Source organism: Quercus lobata, chromosome 6 (assembly GCF_001633185.2).
Source record: "Quercus lobata isolate SW786 chromosome 6, ValleyOak3.0 Primary Assembly, whole genome shotgun sequence".
In the NCBI taxonomy this organism is placed as follows: Eukaryota; Viridiplantae; Streptophyta; class Magnoliopsida; order Fagales; family Fagaceae; genus Quercus; species Quercus lobata.
In genome coordinates this window covers 45,452,711-45,479,119 of record NC_044909.1, presented here as the reverse complement: position 1 = coordinate 45,479,119, position 26,409 = coordinate 45,452,711, and the positions used below count along the sequence as shown (strand labels likewise).

General features: G+C 34.9%; 1 protein-coding gene across 1 annotated transcript; it reads right to left on the bottom strand.

Moving 5' to 3' along the window:
- Nucleotides 1-927: 927 nt before the first annotated feature.
- On the bottom strand, nt 928-26,263 carry LOC115994907 (DNA-directed RNA polymerase III subunit RPC5). Its single transcript, XM_031119247.1, has 15 exons — nt 25,694-26,263; nt 25,535-25,603; nt 25,351-25,458; nt 24,628-24,696; nt 20,644-20,808; nt 20,146-20,193; nt 15,354-15,460; nt 14,734-14,802; nt 11,962-12,013; nt 10,313-10,926; nt 8,383-8,589; nt 6,951-7,071; nt 2,225-2,341; nt 1,632-1,806; nt 928-1,456 (listed from the first exon to the last, which is right to left on the bottom strand). The coding sequence occupies exons 1-13, from the start codon at nt 26,105-26,107 to the stop codon at nt 2,270-2,272; spliced, it is 2,115 nt and encodes a 704-aa protein (XP_030975107.1). The 5' UTR covers nt 26,108-26,263; the 3' UTR covers nt 928-1,456; nt 1,632-1,806; nt 2,225-2,269.
- Nucleotides 26,264-26,409: the final 146 nt, after the last annotated feature.

Genomic DNA, 26,409 nt, shown 5'->3' with positions numbered 1-26,409 from the left:
GAGTTTTGCTTCTTTTTTTAAATTATTGAGTGAAGATTTTTTTAATAATAATTTTTTTTATTAATATATAAGTATTATCCGCAACTAGAATATAATGAAGGCCATTGTATTGTATCAGACTACTACTAAGTCAATGCTAGAGTTTTTTTTTTTTTGGGGGGGGGGGGGTGGGGGGAACAAATCCTCAAGTTTGCATAAACAACGAGTAGTTTTGGTTTTTGAAAGCACCTTTCAAGAATGCTTTCTTTTTTATCCAAACGCTTGCAAATAACCATGTCCAATCCATACCAGCCCGCGATTTAGAAGTAACATCTTCTTCTTCTTCTTGATGGAAAATATTTAAAAGATAAGGTGTATTTGAATACAGTTTATTTGCTGAAAATTAAAAACTTATTACTAAAAATATTGTCGCAAAATAATTTTTATATATATGAATAGTGCTGTAAAGTCCAAATTTATATTAAAATCTGTGTTTGAATGATTTTGTGGATCCGTAAACAGTACCGTAAGACCCACATTTTTTCAGCAAAATACACAAACACAGACACAGAACACTTCCCAAACAGACACGTAACATCAGAACCTGACAAGGCTTTAGCAATAATATTGAGCAATAGCTGCAATACTTTCTTCCAACCGGGTTTTTGAATGCCACAGTTAAGTGACGACTTTGAACAAGCTGCATATATTGGACGCCACGCCATTTTGCTTGAGCCTCCTTCCGCCAAATAGATATATGCTAGAAGGGAGATATATATATATATATATATAAAGAGGATACATTAGCAGTTTGTTTGTTGCATTAAGAAGTTAAGAATTAATTCCACTTTTCATATTTGAAGAGCTTCACGTTGATATGTAATGAATATGGATAATTATTGACTGAAGCATAAAATGAACTACTTTAGTTTAAATCATATTTGTGGGTTCTATTAGTTCAATTGGTAAAGTTTCTGATGATTGAATAAGAAATTTGAGGTTCAATTCCCGCCTATACAAAAAACCAACTGGTATTTTGGTCTAATAATAAAGAGTTATCATTAAAAGTAAACGCTATAGGTTGAAATTCTCTATAAAAAAATAAAAAATAAAAAAAATCACATTTTTGATGTCTCTAGTGGGTGATCTATGGGGGAAAAAAAAAAGCCATAGAAGAATATTTAAACTTGATTTTCTGAAAATATGCGACTATATCAAAATCCAAGTTATATATGGTACAAGAGACATAAATTGATGATAGGACCTTGTTTGATGTACTAAATAGCAATATAGATATCTCATTAGAGCTAAATGGGGACGGCAAGCTCAGTGCAAGTGCTAACAAAATGCGACGCATTGCCCTTTTAAGGACCTAGCGAGGCGCTTCACCACCAACCTTTCTACCAATTCCAGTTTCTTGTTAACAAGTACTCCAAACTACCAGGTCTTTGAGTACACTTGGTAGACAACAGCATACCTGCATGGAATGACATGTTAATAAACTGATTATTATGACAGAAACCAAGCATCCAAATAATATCATAATCTAGCAGCAATGAATAGTAGTTTCGTAAGATATATCTATTCATAACTTGAGTTTTGTGCAAGAGGGAAATGATGCCAAAAAAGAAAAGAAAAGAAAAGGAACTCACAAGAAAACCATGAAAATTTGACGCAGCAAACTGTCTACATGTGGTGAGGCGTAACTGCTCTACAAGTGAAATTCCATTTCCAATTACACTGCTTAATGGAGAAAAGGATATGTAGACACAGTTATCTATTACATTAGCAGCCAATCTTCGGATCCTTCAAAAGGCTAGCAAACAACTGCAAAAGGAAACTTATTGTTAACAATCTTAAGAATTCAAGAACAGAAATGACTGCAGCCACCGGATGCTTCAATCATAACATGAAACATATACCAAACTTCCATCTTATCATAATCCCAAACTATTATAATTTCCAAAAGCTATATATTTTGTCTTAGAAAGATCAAGGTAATGTATGTTATTTTATTTGGTACTTCTTTTTATTTTGAGAAATCATCTAAAAAGATCAATTCACTGGAAACACCCAAATTATCCACAATTATTTAGGTTCTCAACTGGCATGCACCAATAATATCTTAGAATATTTTCAGGCAGGGAAATGGGAGTGCATGAACATTTTCATAACTTGGTATCAAATACTTCAATATAATAAATCAAAATTTGAAAATCCTCTGATAACTTGTTTTTCTCTGTACCTTGTAATAGTTTTTTTTGTCATTAATCCAATGAACAGTATAGGGTCATTTTGAATTTCCATCACTACTTTTCAAGACCCATGCGGAGCCTTTGGAGACACAAATATCACTCATAACCTGCACAAAGACCATTATTATTATTGGGATGAGCTGTAATTGACATAGCAATATGTGTGCATAAAAATTTAAAGAAGAAAACTTTAGTTAAGAACATAAATAACGAGTAAAAGAGGAGTGCAGAAATCTGGGAAGGTGGTTGACGTCGTGAATCTGCAGATGGAAATTATCCTAGGATTCTGTGTGTTAATATTTGAGACAAGCAATGGAAGACATTTCACCCAGACGTACAAAAATAGTTATATAGTGTTACTGAATATTAAGATGATGAATCTACCTAAACCACTCATTTCATGTAAGCTGAATTTAAACTATCATCAACAGGGTCTAAATAGTAGTTCTAGTAAGTACCTCTGTAGCATGTTCAAGTGGCAGAATGCAGAAAATCAATCATAAAGTATTTTATGCCTGGGTGATAGAATAACCCCACGAATTTGGGCTAAAGGAATAAGAATGAGAGTAGATTCTGATGATTGTCATATGGGATAAATTTACATGGACAAAAAACACTAGAAGTGGAAATGAGATGAAGAGGATACAATCTTTAAAACCCCATTTGACACTGACAATGAGATTTGGGATAATAACATTCATACCTATCTAAAACAAAAAAAAAATTCATCAATTGCAGCAATAATCTCTTAAATTATCAGATTTTAAAGATCTTTTATAGAAATTTCATTGAAAATAGACAACTTCATGTGTAAAAGACACGAAGTAGCCTAAAGAATTACAAAATGAAGAATTATCTACATATGTAATGACCCTATGAAAGATTGAACATAATTACTATCCGTAAGACCCAAAACAAAAAACCATTAGAACTAGTGAATGTTGCTAGCAATTGAGTTGTCACGCATTCCACATCTTCAAAATCACATCAATTTCACTCCCTGCATATAGCCTACAAACAAACATAAGGAACAAGATTCCAGATATCTAAAGAATGATTAGCTACCCCATTTTGCAACCCACATAATAGATCAAAGACCTTATCTAGTAATACCCACTGAATCCCAAACGACCTAAATACAGAACTCCACAACTCCAAAGCCACACCAAAAAGAAGGAAACTCTTAGAGGAGCCTAGACCCTCCATATGGCTTTCCAAGGGAATAATAGAAGGGATGGGCCCCATAATGTCTCATGCATAGTGAATTCTCCACTTCTTTTTAGCTTCCATCTCATCCTATCTCCCCCCTCCCTAGTGGGAACATGAGATTCTAACAGTTGGAAGAATGAACCCACCCCCTCGATCTCCCAACCATTAAAATTTCTCAAGAACCCCACACCCCAACTCCTCCTCCAACCCTCATCCAATCTCTCCAACAATGACTCCACAGAAGCAACTCTGTCCATGGCAGTTTCAAACAGTACAAGATACATCATCTTCAAAGGCTGATCTCCACACCAACAACTAAAAAAGAACCAGTACAGGTACTGGAACAGTACAATACGGGATATGGCAATACAACAATTCTAGAAAAACTAGGATACAATACGGCAAGGATAAATGTATTAATTAACTATTAAAGATATTTTTATTTATATATTTTTATATATTGTTAAGCATATATTAATTTAAGAGCAATAATGGATAATAAAGTGAATCTATGGCCTTTAAATGACGTTTAGAATACAAATCAAGATAAAAAATAGTAAATACAAGATAACTAGATAAGTGTTCAAAATTGAAATCAATATATAGATAACATAAATCAAAATCTTCACAAGTTTGGTCTATCTCTCACTATCAGGAGGTTGGGTTATGATCGTATCATGGGCGTATCCCAGACATATTGGCACTTTATCCTAGAGGTATGCGGTACGGATATTGTATCAGATATAGGTACATGAGCAAAACTGGGGTATCCGTGCTTCCGAGACCAAATCAACAGTCATGCCAAAATTGGATTTAGCTACCAGTGCACACATCAAACCGAATGCACTCTAAAGAATGATCTCCGCTCATTCTAGTACTCTTCCACTACCTACAACCATGAGTGTCTCAAACAAGTTTCGAACACCATGCACCCCACTCCTCCCCATACTTCATAGTAATTACCCATCTCCACAATCAGTTTTCCTCAAACCCAAACCACCATTACCACTTATCCAACAAATGCTGTTTGAGAGTAGTAAGTTTCCGAATCCCCAACCTTCTGCTAGCCAAAGGAGTACACACCTTCTCCCATCCAACCAAACAATGTTTGAACTCCTCTCCTAAACCACCATAGGATGTTATCAAAGGAAACTTATAAACAATTTTTTTGTAATTGTCATGCTTTAATGTTTCACCATTTACAGGATTATTCCAGGGCACAGATAAAGGTTGCAACAAGTAAATATCATTAAACCTGTAATTTTAGATCTTTTATCAACTTCGATTCCAAAATATGAGCAAGGCATTGCTAGAGGCAACATGCAATGTTGGTGCCTAGATGCAATGAAAAGTAATTAAAGGCTCTGTACCATAAACAACTACAAGTAAAGAATTCATTAAAAATAGTAGGCAGCCAGGTACATAATAACTTTTACGGGTACAGAAATGGAATTGGAAGCAAATGATAATGATGATGAAGTATGGCTTTCTAAATCTACATGCTTCAAGGCATACAATACTAAGAATGGGAAGCTATACTTGATAAATTTATACAGAAAAAAAGAGATAAAATTTCAAATTCTTAATAGCTGAGCAACAAACACATGTTTCATATCATATTTTTCTGATAAGTAAAAAATATATTAATGTTTCGTATCATTAAAAAGAAAAAGAAAGAGAAGTTATATACTTGTATCTAATGGATTTAATGAGAAATGAGGAACAGATGAAACATTCTATTCTCCATAGCATCATAGATGCTTCATAATATAATCTCAATTCTTAGCAGCATATGATGTTATACTAACAAATCATTCTTCTGTGAAAGCAGAAGAAGCAACATCTAAGAGTACCAAAGTTATACCAGAAGAGATCCAATGCATGCATCGACAAATTAAAGATAATGTTTTGTAGGGTATAGATCTGAAAAGAAGATAAATTCCTAATATTCAAGAAAATCCCTCTGCTTCTTCTCAATATGCCTAGCAATGCTAGATAGAATAGGGAATAGAGAGAGAGAAAATAATTTGGCAAACTAGAGCGAGTACTCTTAATCAGGGTGTGCCTTCCTCCTTTAGACAAATAAATTTTCTACCAACCTACAAGCCTCTTCTCCAATTTTTTTCCAATACAGGGCTCCAAATAATTTGATAGAGGGCTCCAAATATATGTGCGTGCGTGCGCGTTCAATGTACTCAATAAATAGATACAATTGATTTATTAAAATATTAAGCTTTTTGAGTGTTAAAAATATGTAGGTTGCACAAGCAAACAACTACAAACAAACTTGGCTTTCATACCATGTTAAAGACAAGAATAAAATAATACAGAGAAGCGGAAGCAAAAAAGAGAGAATAACACAAGGAATTATGTGGTTTAGCTTGATGGCTTACATCCACAAGAGAAAGCCCTAACAGCTATATCTTTACTATATAATAAAGTCAACTATTACAGTGAACCCTTAATAGCGTATATATAGAGACTAGAAGCTAGGGTTAGCCCTATATGGGCATACAACATATTCAGGCCTCTTGGGCCATTATATCAATATCTTTAACATTGAGTATTAAAGAATGTTGACCTTCATGTGTTCTTTTCTCCCACTCTCTTCCCCATTTTCTTCTTCTCTTTCATGTGGTACCATTCATGGGAACTATTCATAGTCCCCAAACACCATAAATTCTCTATTTTCTTTCTTCCCTACAATCCAAAATCGAGACATTTATTTTATCTATCAAAACCCTAAACACTTTCTTCTACCAAATAACTGATGAAATCACCTTGTGTGCCAAAATTTTCCAAATCTTTGGGTCATTACTCATTACACACCTTGAAGATCACTTTTGTTAAATTTGGAAGTGTAATACTCTTTAAGGATCAAAATCCTCTTATGTTCATGACAAGAAGCATGATTTTTATTGGTGAACTCTCAACCATACAATGTTATATCAGTAAAGTGATCATACAAATATAAATAAGTCCCCATCATGTAGGCAAACGAATCCTGTTGTGGTATAGCAAGATGGCCATTCATTAAATCACATATAGCCAAAATGCTGCAAACATGATTCATATGTTGTACACATGATCATGAGAGGATCCAGATCCATCCTATCAAAGAACTATTCTCTAGAATTTTGTGATACCAACTACTTATAAAGACAACAAATTCCTTTTCTTCTTTACGTTGTTATTATTACTACCACAACTACTACACTCTTTATTTTGTAATAGATGTTCTAGTTTGAAATAGCATGATTATTATTAAAAACTTAAAAATGTATTGGTTTTACTGAAAATTCCCTTTAATTAATATTATAAGTGGCATGATTTTTAATAAGATTTTTTTTTTTCTTTTTTTGAAAAAAAAAGGTGAGTGTAGAAAAGGAAATCAGAGAAGTAACAACTTGCACTTTCTTTTGGAAAAAAAACATGACAATTAAATTGGGACAGAGGGATCATTGTTTATTTTTATGTGGAAGAAGATCAAAAGCAAAAATGAATGACCTTAGTATATTCAATATTAGTGATATCCCTCTTAAGAGCCATCTTGGCAGCTTCAGAGACCTCAGCCCTTCTAAGCTTCACATCAGGTCCTCCTCCACGTAGAAGGTTAATTACAACTTTCCTGCAAGAGAAACACATAATTGAGAAGAAGGAAAATTTCAAATAACCTCAATGCACCACATTTCATACGAACATACTATAAGGCTCTCTTAGAGGAGCATGAAATAATACCACAAACTTTTTTTCAAATTAATAAGGCTCCATTAGAGGAGCATCAACACCATTGCTTTCAGTTTCACAAACATTTCAATCATGTCCCTAAGGTTCCCATTCAAACAATCAAATCCTTAAATTTTATTAAGCAAGTAATTATTATAAATTTGACAGACCTTAGTGGCTTAGTGCTATGTGGCATAATTTGATTATGTTTCAAATTCTCAGCCATGTGGGCCCATCAACAATGGCCAGGATATGAGATGGAGATGGAGAGGTTGACCACATGATTTGCACATGCAACCATTCTTTAATATGATATTTGGGAAAATTTGGAGAAAGGCAAACCATTATCATAAAAAAAAAAAAAAAAAAAAGATAAATAGATATCTTATCTTTACTATTAATCTGACAACCCAAATTGACATCTATAAACTACCTCAAACCACCCAAAAATATGTTTTGCAACAGGTGCACAACCCATAGTCAACTCAAAGCTCAGAGTCACAAGAAACAAACCCTGACCACCACTACAGCCTTCATCTCACACCATGGCAACCTTGAGGCCATCATGAAACTACTGATAAGTGATGACACACCACTGCACCAACTTGAAACTAATCAGCTTTCTGCCCTCCATCATACATAGCTAACCAACCCTTTCAACTATCAGTTAGTTTCAACTAGACAATTTCATTAGTGATGCTGTGATGGAATTGGTTGATAGCTGCTTAAATCATTTGAATATCTAAAATTACATTTAGAAACACATTTACTTGTTTGCCCCTTTTGTATTTGTTCTTTTTATTTCTCATAATATCTTTTTTACTTGACCCAAGAAAAAAAATAAAGAATTAGAAAGGCAGTTGCCTATAAAAAGCATATAGAAATGTCCCCTTTAGATTTGGAAAACCAACAATGGCCGAGTCCATTGGCCCATTGAGTTGAACATCTGGATTGCCAATGAAGTATTCATCTCTCTCATATGCATGCCATGTTATATATTTATCAACCCATATGAGAAAGAATACAAGTACACAACACATCATCAAGGTCCATCAAATAGCTGTTATATTGGTGCATTAAAATTCAAGAACTTGATTGTTCAAATTAAAACTTCATTTAGACATTAAAATTGGGCAGTCAAGGACGTAACTAAATTTCTTTTTAAGTTATAGTTTAGATGAAAGGAAACTCAATTCTTTGAATTTAAAATAACCTCAATGGATCATATTCTGGGTGTTCTGCAGATGACTTTAAGACATAACGACCATGAATCTCTGTTGCAACTTGGTTTATGAATTCCTTCAACTCTTCTGGAGCATCAACGCCAGATGCAGCATCAACTACCCTTCTAGCATCTGCCTTTGGAAGTGTAGATTGGGAAAGTGCCAAATCACGCAGACCTTGGCATATCTGTTGAAAGCTGCCAGGCAATTAACAATATCATTCTACAATCCATTATTGCAGCAAGTTTCAAGAAAAAAAAATTGACATTCTTTAATCAATGATTAGGAAATTAATAGGTTAAAAAATTGCATAACATGCAGAATGCTTACCTTTTGTTTTATTAGTAATAAGTTTGTTTAGAAAATGCTAGAATGCACCAACTACACAGGAATTATACTAGATGTACATCGCAGCTAAGCTCTAAAAGTAGGATTATCAATAAACATTAATAAGTTTGAGAAGGAGAAAGTTGCTGATGCCAACACCCATTCGAACAAAGTTCTTAGAAAGTGTAGTTTTAGATATATATTTTTCCTCTCACACCCTTCAAAGTTTCTTGCATTCCTTTCCATCCAGATGCATTACATCATGCAATCATGGGTGGCATTCCATATCTCACTGTTCCAATGTCTCCCGCTACGGCCTTGCCAGCAAGCTAGTATGTTGACAACTCTTCCAAGTATCACCAACTGAACCCCAAAAAGAGCAAAAACATATCCCACAACTCCCTTGCAATGAGACAATGCAACAACAAGTAATCCACTATCCGCCCATCCCCCTTGCACATACAACACTAGCTCATCAAAACAACATTTCACTTCCTTACGTTATCCACTGTAAGGATTTTCCCCAAAGAACCAACCCAGATAAATAATGCCACTTTTTTAAGACTTTAGGCTTCCAAATGCTTTTCCATGGGAAATTCTCAACTCTAGTTGCAGAATGATATAAATATGAATGGAAGAAAATGCTACATGGGTAACATTGAATGATAACATGACCTAAAACATGATAAATAATAATAACCAAGTGGGAAAAAAAATCTGAAGGACTCCAACCTTCGTGAGTTTACCAGTCTCAAAAGCGGAATTTACATTCTGTTTTGAAACTATTAAAATATATTTTTTGATAAGTAATCATTTTATCGATGAAGGGGAACTAGATCATGTACACAGGAAGCATGCATGAGGTAGCCTAAAGAAATAAAGATAATGGAAACTACAAATGAAAAGAGAGAGAATCAAAGAAATCTACAATAGAATGAATATACCACCAGCACCAAATTACCTACAAGAAGAACACTTAAAATGCCACTACAATAGACCTAACACCAAAACTGCCACAATATCCTTCCTGTCCTAGTAAAACCCAACACACATAAAATTCAAGAAAACAGTTCTAACACTAAACAGAATTTTCAAAAATTGTAAAGCATTAAAACCATTGGTTATCTTTTATTTTTCCACCCTAAAATACTTGTAAGAGGACCTTCAGAGCCATATGAGTGTCTTGCCTTAAATAAAATCACACGTGATCCTTAGAGAAACAAAATAATTATAACCTACTTTACTTGCCAAAACTGATACGCTCTTCTAAGATACTTTACTTGCCAACACTGATACGTTCTTCTGGCTGTGTCAAACAATTAATTGAATCCAGATAGATGCAAGCAAAAAGCAGTATGCATATATGGAAAGGATTTGTCTAATCTTTGGTTGTTCATTCAAGATTAAGTTCATTATATACACATACCAGACAACTATCATGGATTTTTTACAGTATAAAGACTGCTTGGTGTTAAAAATCAATATAGAGGTAATTAAAAATGACAACCAAGGCTTTTTCTTTTTTGCCCATGGACAATCAAGGGTTTATACTACAGTAAAATGTGAAAAAAAATATAAGGTCCAAAACCCTACCTGCAAACCTTGTGAGTTTGAAAAACTTTTGGGAGGACCTTTGGGAGAGCTACTCGGGCTTCTTCTGACATAGTCTTCCTCCCACTGGATACTACACTTGCATTTTTGGCCAAATCTTCATCAGAGTTCACAGTTTTTCGTGGCAGACGAGTCATGATAGGCTTTGAGACAGCATTATTTTCATGAGCCCTATCTTTTTTTATTCCAATAGCATTATAAACATCTTTCTCCATTTGGGCCCAAAAATCATTTTGGGCCTTAAGAATTTCTGGGGAGGGTTTTATAGATGCATCATCAGTAGGCCTTTTGAATTTCCAATCATTAGATTTAAAGGAAGATCTATTGACAGCGAAAGCTTCCAGGAAGGGTTGAAGTTTTTTTATAAATCTCAATGGGAAATCTGATTCTGAAATTGTTAATTTTTCCCTAAATAACAGAAGGGTGTAATTCCTAAAAATGTATGATTCACTGCCCTCTTGGTTTAGCAATATACTTTTTGGAGTCCAAACTCCATGGATTAGTAGAGCATGCTCCTGAAGGACTAGCAAAAATTCTTCATTGGAGTAATCTGGAGCAAAGTGTTTCAGAAATTTGAATCGTTGAACTGGAGGCCCCTATTAAGAAAAGCAGATAAATTAATAATACAGAAAATCAAGAATTTTTTTTTTTGAAAAACGGGTTTGAAAGCACAGTCAAGATTCTTTATATAGAATGTGTGAATAAAAAAAAAGGTTAAAAATTTCATTTGAAAGTAACACTGATGAAATAAGAAAATGATCTGAAGTTTAGATTAATGACTACATAAAAAATGTACCCTGTGCTGTGTGAACCTAGGATGCAGAATTTGCTCACATAGGTGGCAAATTGCTCTGGAATGTGCACAGCATTCACACGGAATGCAGTCCAATTCATGAATTTCGACCAACTTAAACAGCAAATTTGATTACTTAGTCATCTTACATTTAAAAAGCAATAAAAAGATTCTACAATGCGGTATCAGGGTTGGAATACAAACTAATGGACTAGAGAATTGGACTTATTGCCATTGAGCTACTTTATTTCTTTTGATAAGTTAGATACATAGATTTATTTATTTCATTCTATTGTAAAAAAATAAAGTGAAAAACTACTTATAATATAAACATATAGATGCTTTCCATGCTCTCAACCCTAAGATAATTTCAAAACCATTACTCTCTTGCACTTCCTCTTGCTTTACATATTTGTATCCCAGGAATGAACTATATATTGTGAACCAAACGTCAGTAAGAAAAGCAAAAACCCTTACATCACAGACAAGGCAATTATTTATAAAGGGACCAAGAACATCATACTTGATTTGATAGCATTAGTTATTCCGGTCAAGATCATAAAAGCTTAAATCTGGCTGACCGTATCTATTGCACAGTTAAATTTGGTCTTATATAGCAGATGACATATAATCTTAAATTTGGTTACATAACCATTTATTGGATAGCTAAACCAAGGATTTTGAAAGATAAAAAGATTCAAAATTTTATTTTGAATACTGACTTACTTGAAAGGTCCAACATTATCATTACACACACACAAGTGCCCATTCCTTTTCAAGTACCAATACATTATCATTACAAAATTCATGCTAGTAGTGTTAAGTAGTAGCAACAAACCTCACAGAGCAGTTTCTTGATACGTTCTCCCAGAGGAAGTGAAAGCAAAAGCCTGAAATATTATCCATTAAAAAATTTTAAATTCAACATGCAAAGCGGCTACTTGAAGTGTTTCAGTCTCCATTCACATAGCTAGGCAATAAGCACATAAATAAACAGTTTCTGTATTATAATTACAGAGGCTGGGGGCAGCAAAGACCAAAGGGCTCATAAAATTCTTATCAACAAACAGCAGGTACCTCAACAAAATTGTTTTTCTTTTTTTTTGGAAAGTAGCTCAAATGCTCAATAGAATTGATATAATTAATGTAGTAGCGGTTACATGTCAGAAATGTAACTGAACGGAAAATGCTGAACTTCACAAGAACAGAATGAGGTGAAGGTACTATAACTTTATTTGACTGTATGCTAGCTTATCCATTAATATCTTTGGTGGTTTCCCATCTCCTTTTTGCTGATGATACTCTAATTTTTTGTGATGCTAATATTGATCAAATGCTGATTCTCCGTATGGTGCTCATTTGGTTTGAGGTTGTGTCGGGTATGAAGGTAAATTTGGGTAAGTCTGAATTGGTGGCTGTGGGGGCAGTTCATAACATTGATCTTTTGGTGGCTGTCTTAGGCTGTAAGCAAGGGTCTCTCCCAATGAAATATTTGGGTCTTCCTTTGGGGGCAAAATTTAAGGACAAGTCAATATGGAATCCAATTCTAGAGAAGATGGAAAGAAAATTAGCAGGTTGGAAAAAATTATATTTACCCAAGGGAGGTAGAGTCACTTTAATTAAAAGCACTCTCTCAAATCTTCCTACTTATTTTCTTTCTTTATTCCCTATTCCTATTTCTGTGGCCAACCGAATTGCAAGACTTCAGCGGGACTTTCTGTGGGATGGCCTAGGGGATGAGCCCAAATTTCATCTGGTTGATTGGTCTACAGTGTGTACTCCGCTTTCTTTAGGTGGTTTGGGGATTAGGAACCTGAGAACTTTCAATGTAGCTTTATTAGGGAAGTGGTTATAGAGATTTGGGCAAGAAAGGAATGCTCTATGGCATTAAGTGATAGAGGTGAAGTATGGTTGTGATTGGGGTGGTTGGTGTTCTAGCTCTGTCTCTGGTTCATATGGAGTAAATTTGTAGAAAAATATTAGAAGGGGGTGGCCCTCTTTATCTAGGTTTATTCTGTATGAAATTGGAGATGGATCAAAAGTGCAATTTTGGCTAGATCACTGGTGTGGAACATCTTCCCTTGCAAATTGTTGTCCTAAATTATATAGGATTTGTCGTATCAAAGAGGCAAGTGTGGCGGATCTAATGAGGTAAACCAATGGAGTCCTCCATTGGGAGATTCTTTTTTGTAGGGATGTGCATAATCGGGAATTGGAAGCTTTCAAGAGTTTCATAAATACCATTTATAACACTCCTGTAAGGGGGATTGGGAAGGATAAGAGATGTTGGCTGCTTTGTAAGAGTAAGGGGTTCACAGTTAGTGCGTACTACCATCTTCTAGTTGGCCATGGTGAGCAGTTTTTCCCTTGAAAAAGCATTTGAAAGCAGAAGATCCCCTCTAGAGTGGCTTTCTTTGTATGGACCGCTGCCTTAGGGAAATGTCTGACAATTGACAATTTAAGGAAAAGAAAGGTTTGCATTTTGGATTGGTGTTATATGTGCAAGAGTAATAGCGAATCTGTTGACCATCAATTCTTTCATTGCCCGGTTGCTTTGGAGTTGTGGGATATGGTTTTTGGTTTATTTGTAGTTTATTGGGTTATGCCAATGTCTGTTGTTGGGCTATTTGCTTGCTGGCAAGGTCGATTTGGTCGCCATCGTAATGGAGATATATGGAAGGTTGTTCCTCATTGTTTGATGTGGTGTATTTGGAAGGAGAGAAATAGTAGATGTTTTGAAGACAATGAGCGTTCCATGCCTGATCTCAAGCTTCTATTCTTCAGAACCTTATTGGACTAGTTCTCTATGTGGAGAAACCAACCTTTTTCTTCTATTTTGGATTTACTTGATTTATGTAATGTTTGCTTTTGATATGTTCACCCCTGTATACTCCTTGTGTACTTAGGTGTCTCTCTCTTTTTTATTTCAATAAATCCTTATTACTTATAAAAAAAAAAAAAATACTTGCATGAATATATAGATCATAAAAGCTACCATATCTGATGCTGTAGCAAGACCAAAATTATTTTAGAACTTATAATTTCAAATTTTTGTATTTATCTCATAGGAGACTTATTCATGTAGGGATTAGATTTGAGATTAAATAGGGATTAGTACTTGAGTTCAAATAGGATTAGTTGTTATCTTATCTCTTTATTTCTTGGAAGCTCTAGCTCTATATAAGCTCTCGGTTTATTTGTATTAGGATAGACAATTGATTAATGAAATTCAAATTGGAGATTTTCCAATAAGTTAGGCGCTGATTCCTAACACCTTAGGTGTTGTTGCCTAAGTTTCTTGCTTGGTGCTAATTCTAGGCAACCCGAGGTGCTAATTCTTAGGGTTTATCTTTTAATTTTCTCTTAATTTTCCAGCATCAAAACCATTCATCAAGCAATATATAATTGCATTCTGCAATATTCACTAAAGCCCACTCAAGAGGAACTCAATATATAGAAATTTGTAAGATATACACTTGCATTTAATAGCTGCAACATTTAGCAGAACATAAAAAAAAGAGCTAACATATCAAAATTATGATACATACGCCTACAATGCTCTTAACATTACTAATAGTATCCAGGAACTGAACGATAAGGACAACTATACCTTGTTGAAGGACCTTTGGGCTTAATGTTGTTGCCTGCCCCAGGACACAAGGAGTCAACATAGTCAGACCTTCAATCAACGATTAAAATTTAGACAATATGATTGGCATAATTGCTTTAAATAGAATAAGTTTAAAACACTTGCAAGACATTGGGTGAAGTAATTGCGACAAAGATGATGTTCTTTCTATCCCTATATAAGTGCAACATTTGAAGCAGCACAACTATTAATGAAAAGGTAAAGATATACTGATCTTCCTAAAATAACCTTTGCTTTATATTAGAGGTGGCACAGCCTTAATAAGAATCATCTTTTGTTTTTGGGAAAAAAAGTCAAGGGTAATATAAGGAATTGAATTTCTACTTTTGAAAAGTGTTATTTATTTTGAAACAGCCCAAAGAGAAAAGCATATCACTTATATGGGACATAGGGAGTATATATTGTGGATGTTAGCTAGCTCAAATTCCATTAGTAAAGTTCAAATCCCATTGAGAAAGAATACGGGTTTAGAGGAAATGAGAGGACTGCCTCTCGTTATGTAACCCATATGCACAATGGACCCAAAAAAGAAAAAGAAAAAGAAAAGATAATATGTATCAATAACTAAATAAAAGCCATACGGGTTCATTGTAAATTGTATAGGAGAGCCTTCTTGTGCTACCATTCTTTGTAAATATCTGGCAGAGAAATCAGTCTTTGAGCCATGGTACTTGAGAGCAACCCAAGGCTGAAAAACAAAAGAAAGAACAAAATATTCAAGTGGTGACTAATTAGTTCTCAATTTGCCGCAAAGACGTAACCATAAGAATAAAAGCATCCAATAATGTAGGCAGCTGTATGACCATAAATATATCAAGGGAAAGATGACAAGTCCTTGAAATATCCCAGACTGATGGAATAAAATAAAAGAGCAGTGATTGTTGCACATCAGTGTGTATGGACACACAGGTGTGCAAACAACTGAAAACATGAGTTGAAGACACGATTTCAAGTTGTTGCACACCTGTGCACCCGTACACACTGATGTGCAACAAGTATTAACAAAAATAAAATAAGTTGTCAGAGTTCTACTACACGACAAAACAAACATCTGATTCCATCCAACACACATACGTAATCAAATTTCAATATCTAGAATAAAACATATTAGTCACAATAAACAAATCAGAAAATAAAATTGTATCATGTGATAAGCAAGAAACTAAATAAAAATATAATCCAGCCGGAAATACTTCTATTCACATGTCAAAAAGATAACTTATAAGGTCAAAGCAAAAACAATTTGATGGAAATTTAGGCTATCAACATTCTAACATAAACAGTCTCAAACATAATATAACATTGATCTATTATGTTACCTGTGCTCCTGTCTCAAATATAACATGTATCCATTATACATACAGAATCGATTACAATATTACTCTACTATTCAGACCCTTTAAATCATTTTAACTTCCATTGGATCAACAGATCAAACCACATAAAATGGCTACTCAGAACACAATGTATAAACATCCAGACAGGGATTGTTCCTACAAAAGCTTTATTTTCAGGCAGATAAGCACATAAGATTTTTTTTAATTATTTTTTTTTATAAATAACTAAATCTTTTTATTAAACTTGAATGCGAAAAAACACCAAACAGTACACAGGACATATACTTTAAGGGATATTCCATTGAAACTGAGCCCCCCTCCAACTCAACAAATCAGCTACAGCAGCATCTTTCTTGTCAGCCAGCCTATATAATCTAGAAAATTTCTCTTTCAGGGCTCGCTCTCCACTCCACCAATCATGCCAATATCAAACCGTAGTTCCAAAACCAACCTCATATCTGATGAAACCAGAAAATTACTCCCAGCCCTTCATGATAAGCTTCCAGAGGCAAGAACCATGAGCTCCTGTCACAATTTTAGAGCACCAGCCCCCTCCCCAATCACTACCATACCTTATAGCCACCACTCTCCTCCAAAGAGCATCCTTCTCAATGGCAAACCCCCAAAGCCATTTACGCAGCAAAGACTAATTAAAGAGCACTAAATTCCGCACGCCAAGACCACCTACCTGAATTGGTTACAGAACTGCTGCCACTTAACAAGATGGAATTTAAAATCATCTCCCATCCCACCCCACAAAAAGTCCTTTTGCAATTTTTCAATTCAAGCTGCAATAGATGGGGGGAATAGGAAATAAGGAGAGAACATACGTTGGCAAGCTGGAGAGAGTGCTCTTCATTAGTGTTAATCTACCTCAATTTGATAGGTACAGCTTCTTCCAGCTTTTCAAGAACAAATATGAAGCTCCAAGTAGGAGAGGCAGAATACATACACATTTAAGCAATTGACATAAACTGACAAAAATGCTCACTGCCAGGCAGGTCAATCTTATGATTTGTTTGTGCTTACAGAGGACATTATTCATTTCCCTAAAATGTTTGTAAAGAGTAAGGAGTACTTTTGTCACGTAGGAAAACTGCCAATTCCATTGAGTTGTTGCAGGACTTGAACTAGAAATTCATTAACCTTACCTAGTACATGAGAGAGAGAGAGAGTGAGAGAGAGAGAGAGAGAGAGCAATAAGAGTCCAAGTTCACATAGAACAGGAAAAGAAATCAAATTAGATTTGGAATTCCTGGACAGATGAGTTAGGATTTTGAAGAATTTGGGTTAGGGTTTGGTGGAAAAAGGCCAGTAAATATTATGCAATAAAGGGTTTTCAAAGGTGAAAAGGAGTAGTAGAATTTGGGAATGAAACAAAAGGGAAAATCTAAAGAATTGGGTTGTTTTTCCAAGATTGTGAACAATAACCCGTGAACAGTACTCTGGCTGTTTGTGGGTTATCTAGGGCTATTTGATGGGTTGAAGGATTTGAAGTTTTGAATTTAAGAGTTTTAAATGTGACAAATCGATGAGTGGTTACTAGATTTCAAGCTGCTGGAACTTTAAGAACAAAGATGGGAAAAAAATAAAGGCATCACACCTCAAGAATGTTATTAAAACTTCGTAGCTTCTGAAAATTTAGATAATTTAATCTTTTCCTCTTGAATAAAAATCATTAGCTTTATATAGATAGAAAACTAATACCTAAACCTAGTGGTTTGAAAATTTAATAAGAGTTGAACTCTTGGGGCTTTTACCACTAAGCCCAAAATAAATAACTAAAAAAAAAACCAAAATAAGCCAATGTACTATTAGTATAGCACATCCCTAGAAACCGTAAACAAATTTGCCCGACTTCAAAACCTCAATAGCACATCTTAAATTACTATTGTGAGTGTCCATATAAATACATTATCAATATATTAATAAACCCATCAACTGCTAAAAATTACTTGACAGACTTTGGAAAGCCGGTAACTGCTAGATATCAGCACAACCAAATACAATCAACTAGTATCCACATACAGCCAAATGTTCATGACAAATGAACTCTTGATAAGAGAAAATTATCTTGTGAGATTGTCTTATGATATCTCGCTCACATGTGTGGGTCTCACATGTTCTGAGAAAGAGGTCTCATGAGATACATTCTCCTTTTTGATAATCAATAGTTAGGGGTGGGGGGATTCGAACCATGGATGTCCCCATTGCATACACCAGGAGGTGCCAACCAGTACACAATACATTTTTTTATGAGTCAAAGTTTGGACCTAAATCTTAGGCTCTCAGCACTTATCAAATTGCCACTATGTGCTTTAGTAATCTCGTGTATAACTAAAGCCCAGATTTGGTCCACAACAGTATTGTTAAAGGAGTGCTTAATTGCACTTAAAGCTCAAAGCTCAAAGCCCCGAGGTCAAAGTGCTTCACTTGGTTGAAGCAAAACTCATTTAATGAAGTATGTCTCAAGCATGCTATTTTGGCACTTTTTGACAAAGCACAAAGCACACTAAGGCGTGCTTTCTTTTCTTTTCTTTTTTTCTTTTTTGTTAAAAATATATAAATCATTAAAATTTATTGCTCGATCTTGAAGGAAATAACATGGACGATTGATTTCTTATAAAAGCACTATTCTTAAGGTGCTATATTACACCCCAAAAAAATATATTACATATCAATTGACACAAACCATGATAATTATTACACAAATAATTTGATATCTTATTATCGTTATTTCTTATCACCTTTGAAAAGATAACACTAATGTTCTTATATTTTTTTCTCTTTGATTAAAACTTTGCTTCTTTATTTTTTTCCTACCAATGTATTCCTTTTATAAATTTTAAACATTCACAGACACATAAATGAGAATAGTTTATTAGTTATACCAAAAAGGAAGGCATAAAGAATATTCACCAAAGAAAAATATCTAATAACATTTATATGTAGGGAAGACTTGCAAATTGTAATAACTAATAACTAATATTGCCCCCCTGGCCCTACCTTGCTTTTGGATATATTTTGATTGAATATATTTCTTTTGATCATAGCTATCACAAATATGATTTTTATAAGCACAATAGGATTATGGGTCTATTTGGATACCACTTATTGTTGAAAACTGAAAACTGAAAATACTGTAGCAAAATAATTTTTAAAGGTATGAATAGTGCCGTGAGACTCATTTTTAATGAAAGTTTGGCTGAAAAAAGAGGTTTGTGGGTCCCGTGAATAGTGCACGGGACCCACGTGCAAAACACTGGACGTTTGCGCTATCCAAACGTTCACTATATAAAATGTTATATTTAAATTTTCTATAACTAGATTATCATCTTATTGTCCATTGGTAATTATTTTTCAAATTACTATATAAAATTTTATAAAATTGAAAAAACTTTGTAAAATTTGAACTTATAAACTTTGTGTAATTGTACTATTTATTTTATCTAATAGGCAAAATATATTACTATATTAATTAATTAATTTTTTTACATATTTATTTAAAGTTATTATATATTGTATTTAAAAAATGTGTGATTTACTTCAATAAGGGACAGACTTACACATTGCACTTCAAGCCTAGGCTCCAAGAGGTCTATGCGGTTAAGTGCACTAGACACTTTTACCAACACTATCACTGGTCCACGATCCATACAAACTTTTGATCAACTTATACATGCATTGATTTTTCAAGTTATCATTTGATTTAGGGGAGAGGGGGGAGAAGAGTGAGAATAACATTCAAAGAAAAAGGTCTACCCTATTCCTAAAACACTGCATACATATTCTTTCATGCAAGTAATTAGAAAACTTTGGCTGTTCATACTAAACATGGACACATTTTCTTTTTGTTAAAGGTTTCAAAAGAAGGGAAAAAAAAAAAAAAAAAAACACGCTAAAGTTAACACCCCCCCCCCCCAAAAAAAAACACACAAAAAAAGGGGAGAAAAATAACTAGATAAATAATTTTTATTCTAAGCTGAATATAATGCATCAAAAATTAATTGTGATATTTCTTGTTCAATCAACATACCTCTTCATCATCAGTTTTCTTCTCAGTTGAAGGCTCCATCCGCTTGTTCTAAGCCAATGAAAACAAATTGATAAATGAACTGAAAAATAGTTAAATATCAAGAGAAAGGGGTAAATATGCATAAATAGAACCCAATAGGCAACAAAATTGGCTTCAATGAAATGGATTCAGACTTCAGAGCATCAAGTACGAACCCCCCCCCCCCCCACCTCCCAAGAAAAAAAGATCTTAATAATACATTATACAGCAATACAACTACTGGGGGCTAGAATATTCTAAAGCACTGATGCTTAATGCTAATTCTAATCCCATATCAACGACTGTAGGCTAAAATAATTTACATTTCATCTCTAACTAGAAGGGGAAAAACCTGAAACTTTTGATGAATAATGGACTATATGATGTCATTACATATTTCATTCAAAACTAATATGAACACCAAATCCGTGCAAAGATATTCTTCTGCACTAGATGGCTGCATCGAATAAATATATATACCTGCTTCTTAGATGGACCAACAGATTTTTCTTCAGCAGATTCTTCCAATTCAACAGAAACTTCTGCATCACCTGCAACATTGTTCTTCCTTTTTGAGCCACCAGCCCTTGGATGTTTCAATGACGGTCGGAACTGCACAACCGCATGAATTGAATTCAGGTGTAACTGCATGAAGACAAAGAAGACAAAACTTCTGAAAATGGTTATACTACTATTGGGAGCTGTGCAGAGAAAGGGAAAAATAGCAAAATTCCATTGTTATAGAAGGGAGAGAAGAGGAATGGTTAGGGATTTTCTCTATCATTAGAAACTTAAAACAAATGATACCATTATCTCTTCTTTAATCAATGAAAGGGTCAATTGGTTGGACTCCATATTATGCAAAGAGACATTGCTTTTGCTAATTCGAATTGAAGGATGATATAAAATCGGTCTATTTTTGGCATCATATCCATAGTTAGTGCATTTTTCACAGTTAGAAGCTCCAACTCTGTATCAAGGTTGTAAAGTTGTGTAAGCTTTCATTTTATTGTTGATGATGGATGAATATGGCTTAAGGTAGTGTTATCGGTTCATTGCGCTTATTTACTATTGTTCTGCACTTAGTCTAAGTAGAGTAAAAAATCTAGCCGTAATTTTTTTTTTTTAGGGTCTGAACAAGCTCTTGTGTTTTAGCACAAATCCGAGCTTTCAAAGGTCATGGTCAATATCATCACTATCATCAATAAGAAACCCCTTAGGCTTGTTATCCAAGAACTTGTTCAAAAATATAATAATGAAAGGAATATAGGAGTTTTCCGCTAGGTATTTGCTAGGATGCAGGGACATTTCATTTGAGGTGCCGTACCCATGTCGTACCTATGTTGTAATGGTGTCCAATTTGCTGTATCATGTTATAATTTTTTAAAAATTGTGTGTCGCTGTATCGTACCCATACCTATACCTGTACTCGTGTCCATGCATCCTAGGGTATTTGACCAAATAGGATTGCCTAGTTCCTATAGAACCAATCACAAAAATACCCCTAGAGGAGGGATAGGGCTAAGCAAAGCGAAAAAAAGGTTTTCCACAAGATGGGAGATGAAAACTATTAGCCTCACATGAGGTTTGTGAATAAGTAATTATTTGATAATGAGTAGGAAATATTTGTCTTTCTACTAAACAGGATGTATTGAACTCATGATTCACTAGATACTTTTTAGCTCAAATGGCATCTCCCTTCCTTCTAAAAGGGAGATAGAGGATGAGATCATAAGTTAAAGACCTATTAAAAATGCGTGAAACTAACCAATATAAAAAATGCCAGGGTAAGTTGGTCAATACAATAAAATTCAAATCACTTTACTTGCCACTCCGAATCCCTTCCACTTTTAGGAGAATTATAAAAGTGGGCCAATGAAGGAGAGGAGCTCTCCCGTCTCTGCTTCCTTTCCATATCCAAACAAGAAGTGGGAACTTTCCTTTCCACTTGTCCTTTCTTTTTCCATAACTCCTCATCAAATCAAGGCAATAGATATAACTTATATTTATTTTAGATTTTTCAGTAACAACAATAACTTTATATGCTAGTTCCTAACCCAATTTATAAACACATTGATAAACATAATTAGCTTATCAAAAAATAATAGCAGAGCAGCACCTACTTAGATAAAAGCCCATCATATTCTAAGAAAAAAAAAGTTCATTATGTTCATAAAAAACAAAAAAAGAAAGAAATAAAACAATTGACAGGCATGAGAAAGTATTAAGATTTTTTTTAAGTAATGACATTTAAATAAAGTGAACTGAAGAGTTCACGTGGTTGATGCACAAGAAATAAAGGGCCCGTTAGGTACATGTGTTTAAACACATGTTTTCATTTTTTAAACAACATTACACGCATTTTCACACACTTTTTCACTCACACGTATTTCCAAAAAATACAAACAACGTTACCAAACAGCCCCAAAGTAACCTAAGAAATGATAAAAATGCTAGGTGGCAATGGCGGACAAACCAGAGAGAGAGAGAGAGAGAAGAAGAAGAAGGAGCAAAAGGATGATGACAATGTGGCGACAAGTGGGCTTCTGGCGTGGTGGCTGCAATCTACAACATGGAACACATTGGTGCGATTTTTATTTTTTATTTTTTATTTTCTGGCCAAAATCCCCTTCTTTTCTTTTCTTTTTTCATTTTTTTTTTTTTTTCCACCGAGACCATGTTGCTGCCTTGTGCTAGCTGTACCCATAATAAAAAAAATAAAAATCTTGGCTGCGTACGTATAGTATTTGTTCCCATATCCAACCCGTACAGTGTTGGACACAGGTACTTTGCCATTTTTGGCATATCTATGCATCCTAGGATATAAATAAACCAAACTAACATTTCTTTTTTATTAGTAAAGAAGTAAAAACTTCATTAAACGGAAGTTAAAAAAAGTGAGGCCAAAGTACACGAAGTATAGTACGGAGGACTCAAACAGGGAGAAGAAAAAAAAAAAAAAAAAAAAAAGAGGAGAGAGAAGGTCAACATAGAAACTAGACAAGACTACAAATCAAAACCACAGGGAAGGGAAGGAGAGAAAACCTGGTTCTGTGCAAATAAGTTGCTCATTAATTGCAAGCTTTGTCTTGAAAAACACAAGAATTCCTTCTCTCCAAAGAGTCAACATCAAACAAGATGGAATCACACCCAAATTGCCAATTTGTCCTTTTTAACAGGAAGACTAGCCTAGCACTGCAGCAAATACTGCACTCGTCTAGGCATCACCCAGTAGACACCACATGAAACCCCATAGATCTCTAGCCACCTAACAATGTGAAATAAATTATCAATTGTCTCCCCGTCCAACATACACATGCTACACCAATCAAGAATAACCATGCCCCATCTCTTTAAATTATATGTTGTTAAGAACTTGCTTTCACCATCACCTGAATAAAAAAGCCAACCCAAGGTGGAGATTTAAGTCTCCAAATAAAAAGGAGGAACCCCCAACTGTTCGCAAAGCAGGGTAAAAAGTTCTAACATTAAAGCCTGAGCCTTATACAAACTCCAAATCATCCTACCCTCCTAATGCTGGCATAACTGAACAGAGTACAAGTCATCCGAAAATGAATCCAATGATTTCAACTCCTAAACATGCACAGCATGAATAAAAACTGGGTGCCAATAAGGGATACCACCTGACACAGTCAAACAATCAGCCACCTTTACCTCTTAATCTCTATCAATTTGAAAATTTTCCAGATAACGATCCTTAAAAAGCTCATTCCCCAAAACTGAACTCAGTCCCCTGTTCCAATGTCATATTTCACAAAGTTTGTAAACATGGCCCATCCCTTACTAATATGTTTCCACTTTCCACAGACTCACACCTTTAAGGCTCTCTCACAAGAGCAGTGCACCATCCACCCAATGAAAGCCCATACTTAGTGGCAATCAGCCCATCCCACATAAAGTGTCCCCACCACAAAACACCACAACCATTTCCCTAACAGTACTTGATTGAAGATCATCAAACCCCTAATCCCCGAACTAACATTGAGTGGAATAAATAGGAGATGCTGAAGCTAGATAATAACTCAACTCTGTGATAAATAGGGAACTAAGAAACTATTATATGTGCTGCAAATCAAAGAATTTACTTTCATGTGATAAAAAATACATGTGCTTTGCTAAATTTCTGCAAAGGTTTGAGGAGTGTCATTTCCTTGAACCTAAAGAAAGGTTGGTATAATTTACCCTAATCAATTTAAACAAAAAAATAAGCCTGCAAGCTGACTAGACCTTCTAAGATTAATATTCCATGAGAAAGCACCTAAATGACATGGCACCATTGCTAGTCATGCAAATCTTGGAAAGCAGCTGATTAGCCTAAAAACACACAAATGACTGCCTTCTGAAACATACCAGAATATCTACCAATCATAGTTCATGTAATTTCAGCAACACTCAAGAGCATAAATATAGTAGGATAAACATCACAAAACAATAAATACGTACCTTATTACCCATCAGGACACCAACAGCATAGCCAGTATTGAGTGGCACCTTCCACGATGACAACAAAGTCTAAAAAGAAACCAGAAAATATATATTACAGTGTGCACAAAAAAAAAAAGTTTGACAGCAAAAAAGCCAGGTTACAAGGACATAACAGCCTCAATAAATGTGGTTTTCCATAAATAAAAAATTCATAAAACCCAACGGCAAAAATCAAGAAATAATGAGAATTATGACCTAACAGAAGTCCCAATTGAACTAAAAAGTAGTGGACTACTGGTCAAAGTTAAAAGAGGCCACGGACTATTTCATGATTGGTGATTACCTAAATACTTGGGATACCACTAACTAAATGAGAACTTCATTGCAAAAGCGGAACACTGTGAGGGACCCTGCTAGTAGCTACTTATCAAAAAATAATAATAAGGGAGGCTAGCCAAACTCAATCCATCCTCCAGGAAAAATAAAAAGACTATGCTACCTCGACTAGTATTATTCAATAGTAATAGTACTCGACTACTCGTTAATTTTTGTGCGATGCACTCATACCAAGGTTGTTAGTTTCCATAATCTTCCACAATTTATTACACATACAAACAAACCAAATTCACAAATTAATCACACACTATCAATTGAAATGTTAAGACTACAAGAAACCCTGCTTTCTTTTCTACTATGTAAGCAAAATAGATCCTCATTTGAAAAGTACAAGTAGAAACAGACCTGCTTGGTCATATCCAGCCGTTCGCCAAAATCTTTGTCGTAATTCTTGGAATCAACATCAATTTTCAAATCTACTTCCATTTGTGCACTCACAGGTTTCACCCTAACCTACAAAAACAAGCGCAAAATTGAAAATACATAACATTAAGCACCAATGTGATAGAAATTATATGAAATTACGCACCTCTTCACATCGATCATCCAATTCATAGGGCCTCCAACACGGCCGCAATGGATATTGCATAACATATAGCTGAGATAAATATCAAACACATAAATAAGGTATTCTCAAATATAAAAGGAGCTAAGATTTAGGAGAAAATTGAAATACTACTACACAGACCTTAGTGCCGTCATCCATGGCAGGATTGAAGAAGACGTCAATTTCGCGAACAACTACGTCTTCGCCGCCGTCGTCGCCACCGTCCCCGTCTTCATCATCCATTGCATCGTTTTCCTTTGATTCTCCGCCGCCGCCCGACTTGCCGTCGATGTCCATTTTCACAGCGCCATCCGAAGTCGATGCCTCGGCCTTTGCGTTTGCATTTGCATTTGCCGCAATCGCTTCTTGTTCTTCTTTTTTATTCGGAGCGGTGGCATCGAGTTCCTGTGGTTCTGGTTTTGGCACGGATTCTTGGGGCTCCGGTTTCGATATGGGTTCGGATTTCGGTTTCGGTTTCAGCTTGGAGGATTTCGGCGCAAATCTTGAGGTCCGAGACGGAACTTGGCTCGGTCCGTCTATGTCGTCCAGGTCCATGCTCGCTCGAAATCTCTATGTACGTGAAACAGTCGCTACGGTAACTGGTGAGGTTCAAAAGCGAAAAAAAGAGTAAGGAAAGAAAGGGCTGCAAGGTTTTGCGCGCTGGGGTTTTACTATAACTAAGGGGACCCTGATTTTGCTCTACTTTTTCCTTTTTCTGCTCACCTCTCACACAGCTGATATATATATATATATATATATATATATATATATCGGCGCTTTCTTTTCTTTTTTTTTCTTTCTCTCTCTTTTTTTAGTTATTACGATATTTAAGAGTCATTCGGTATAGCATTTTAATC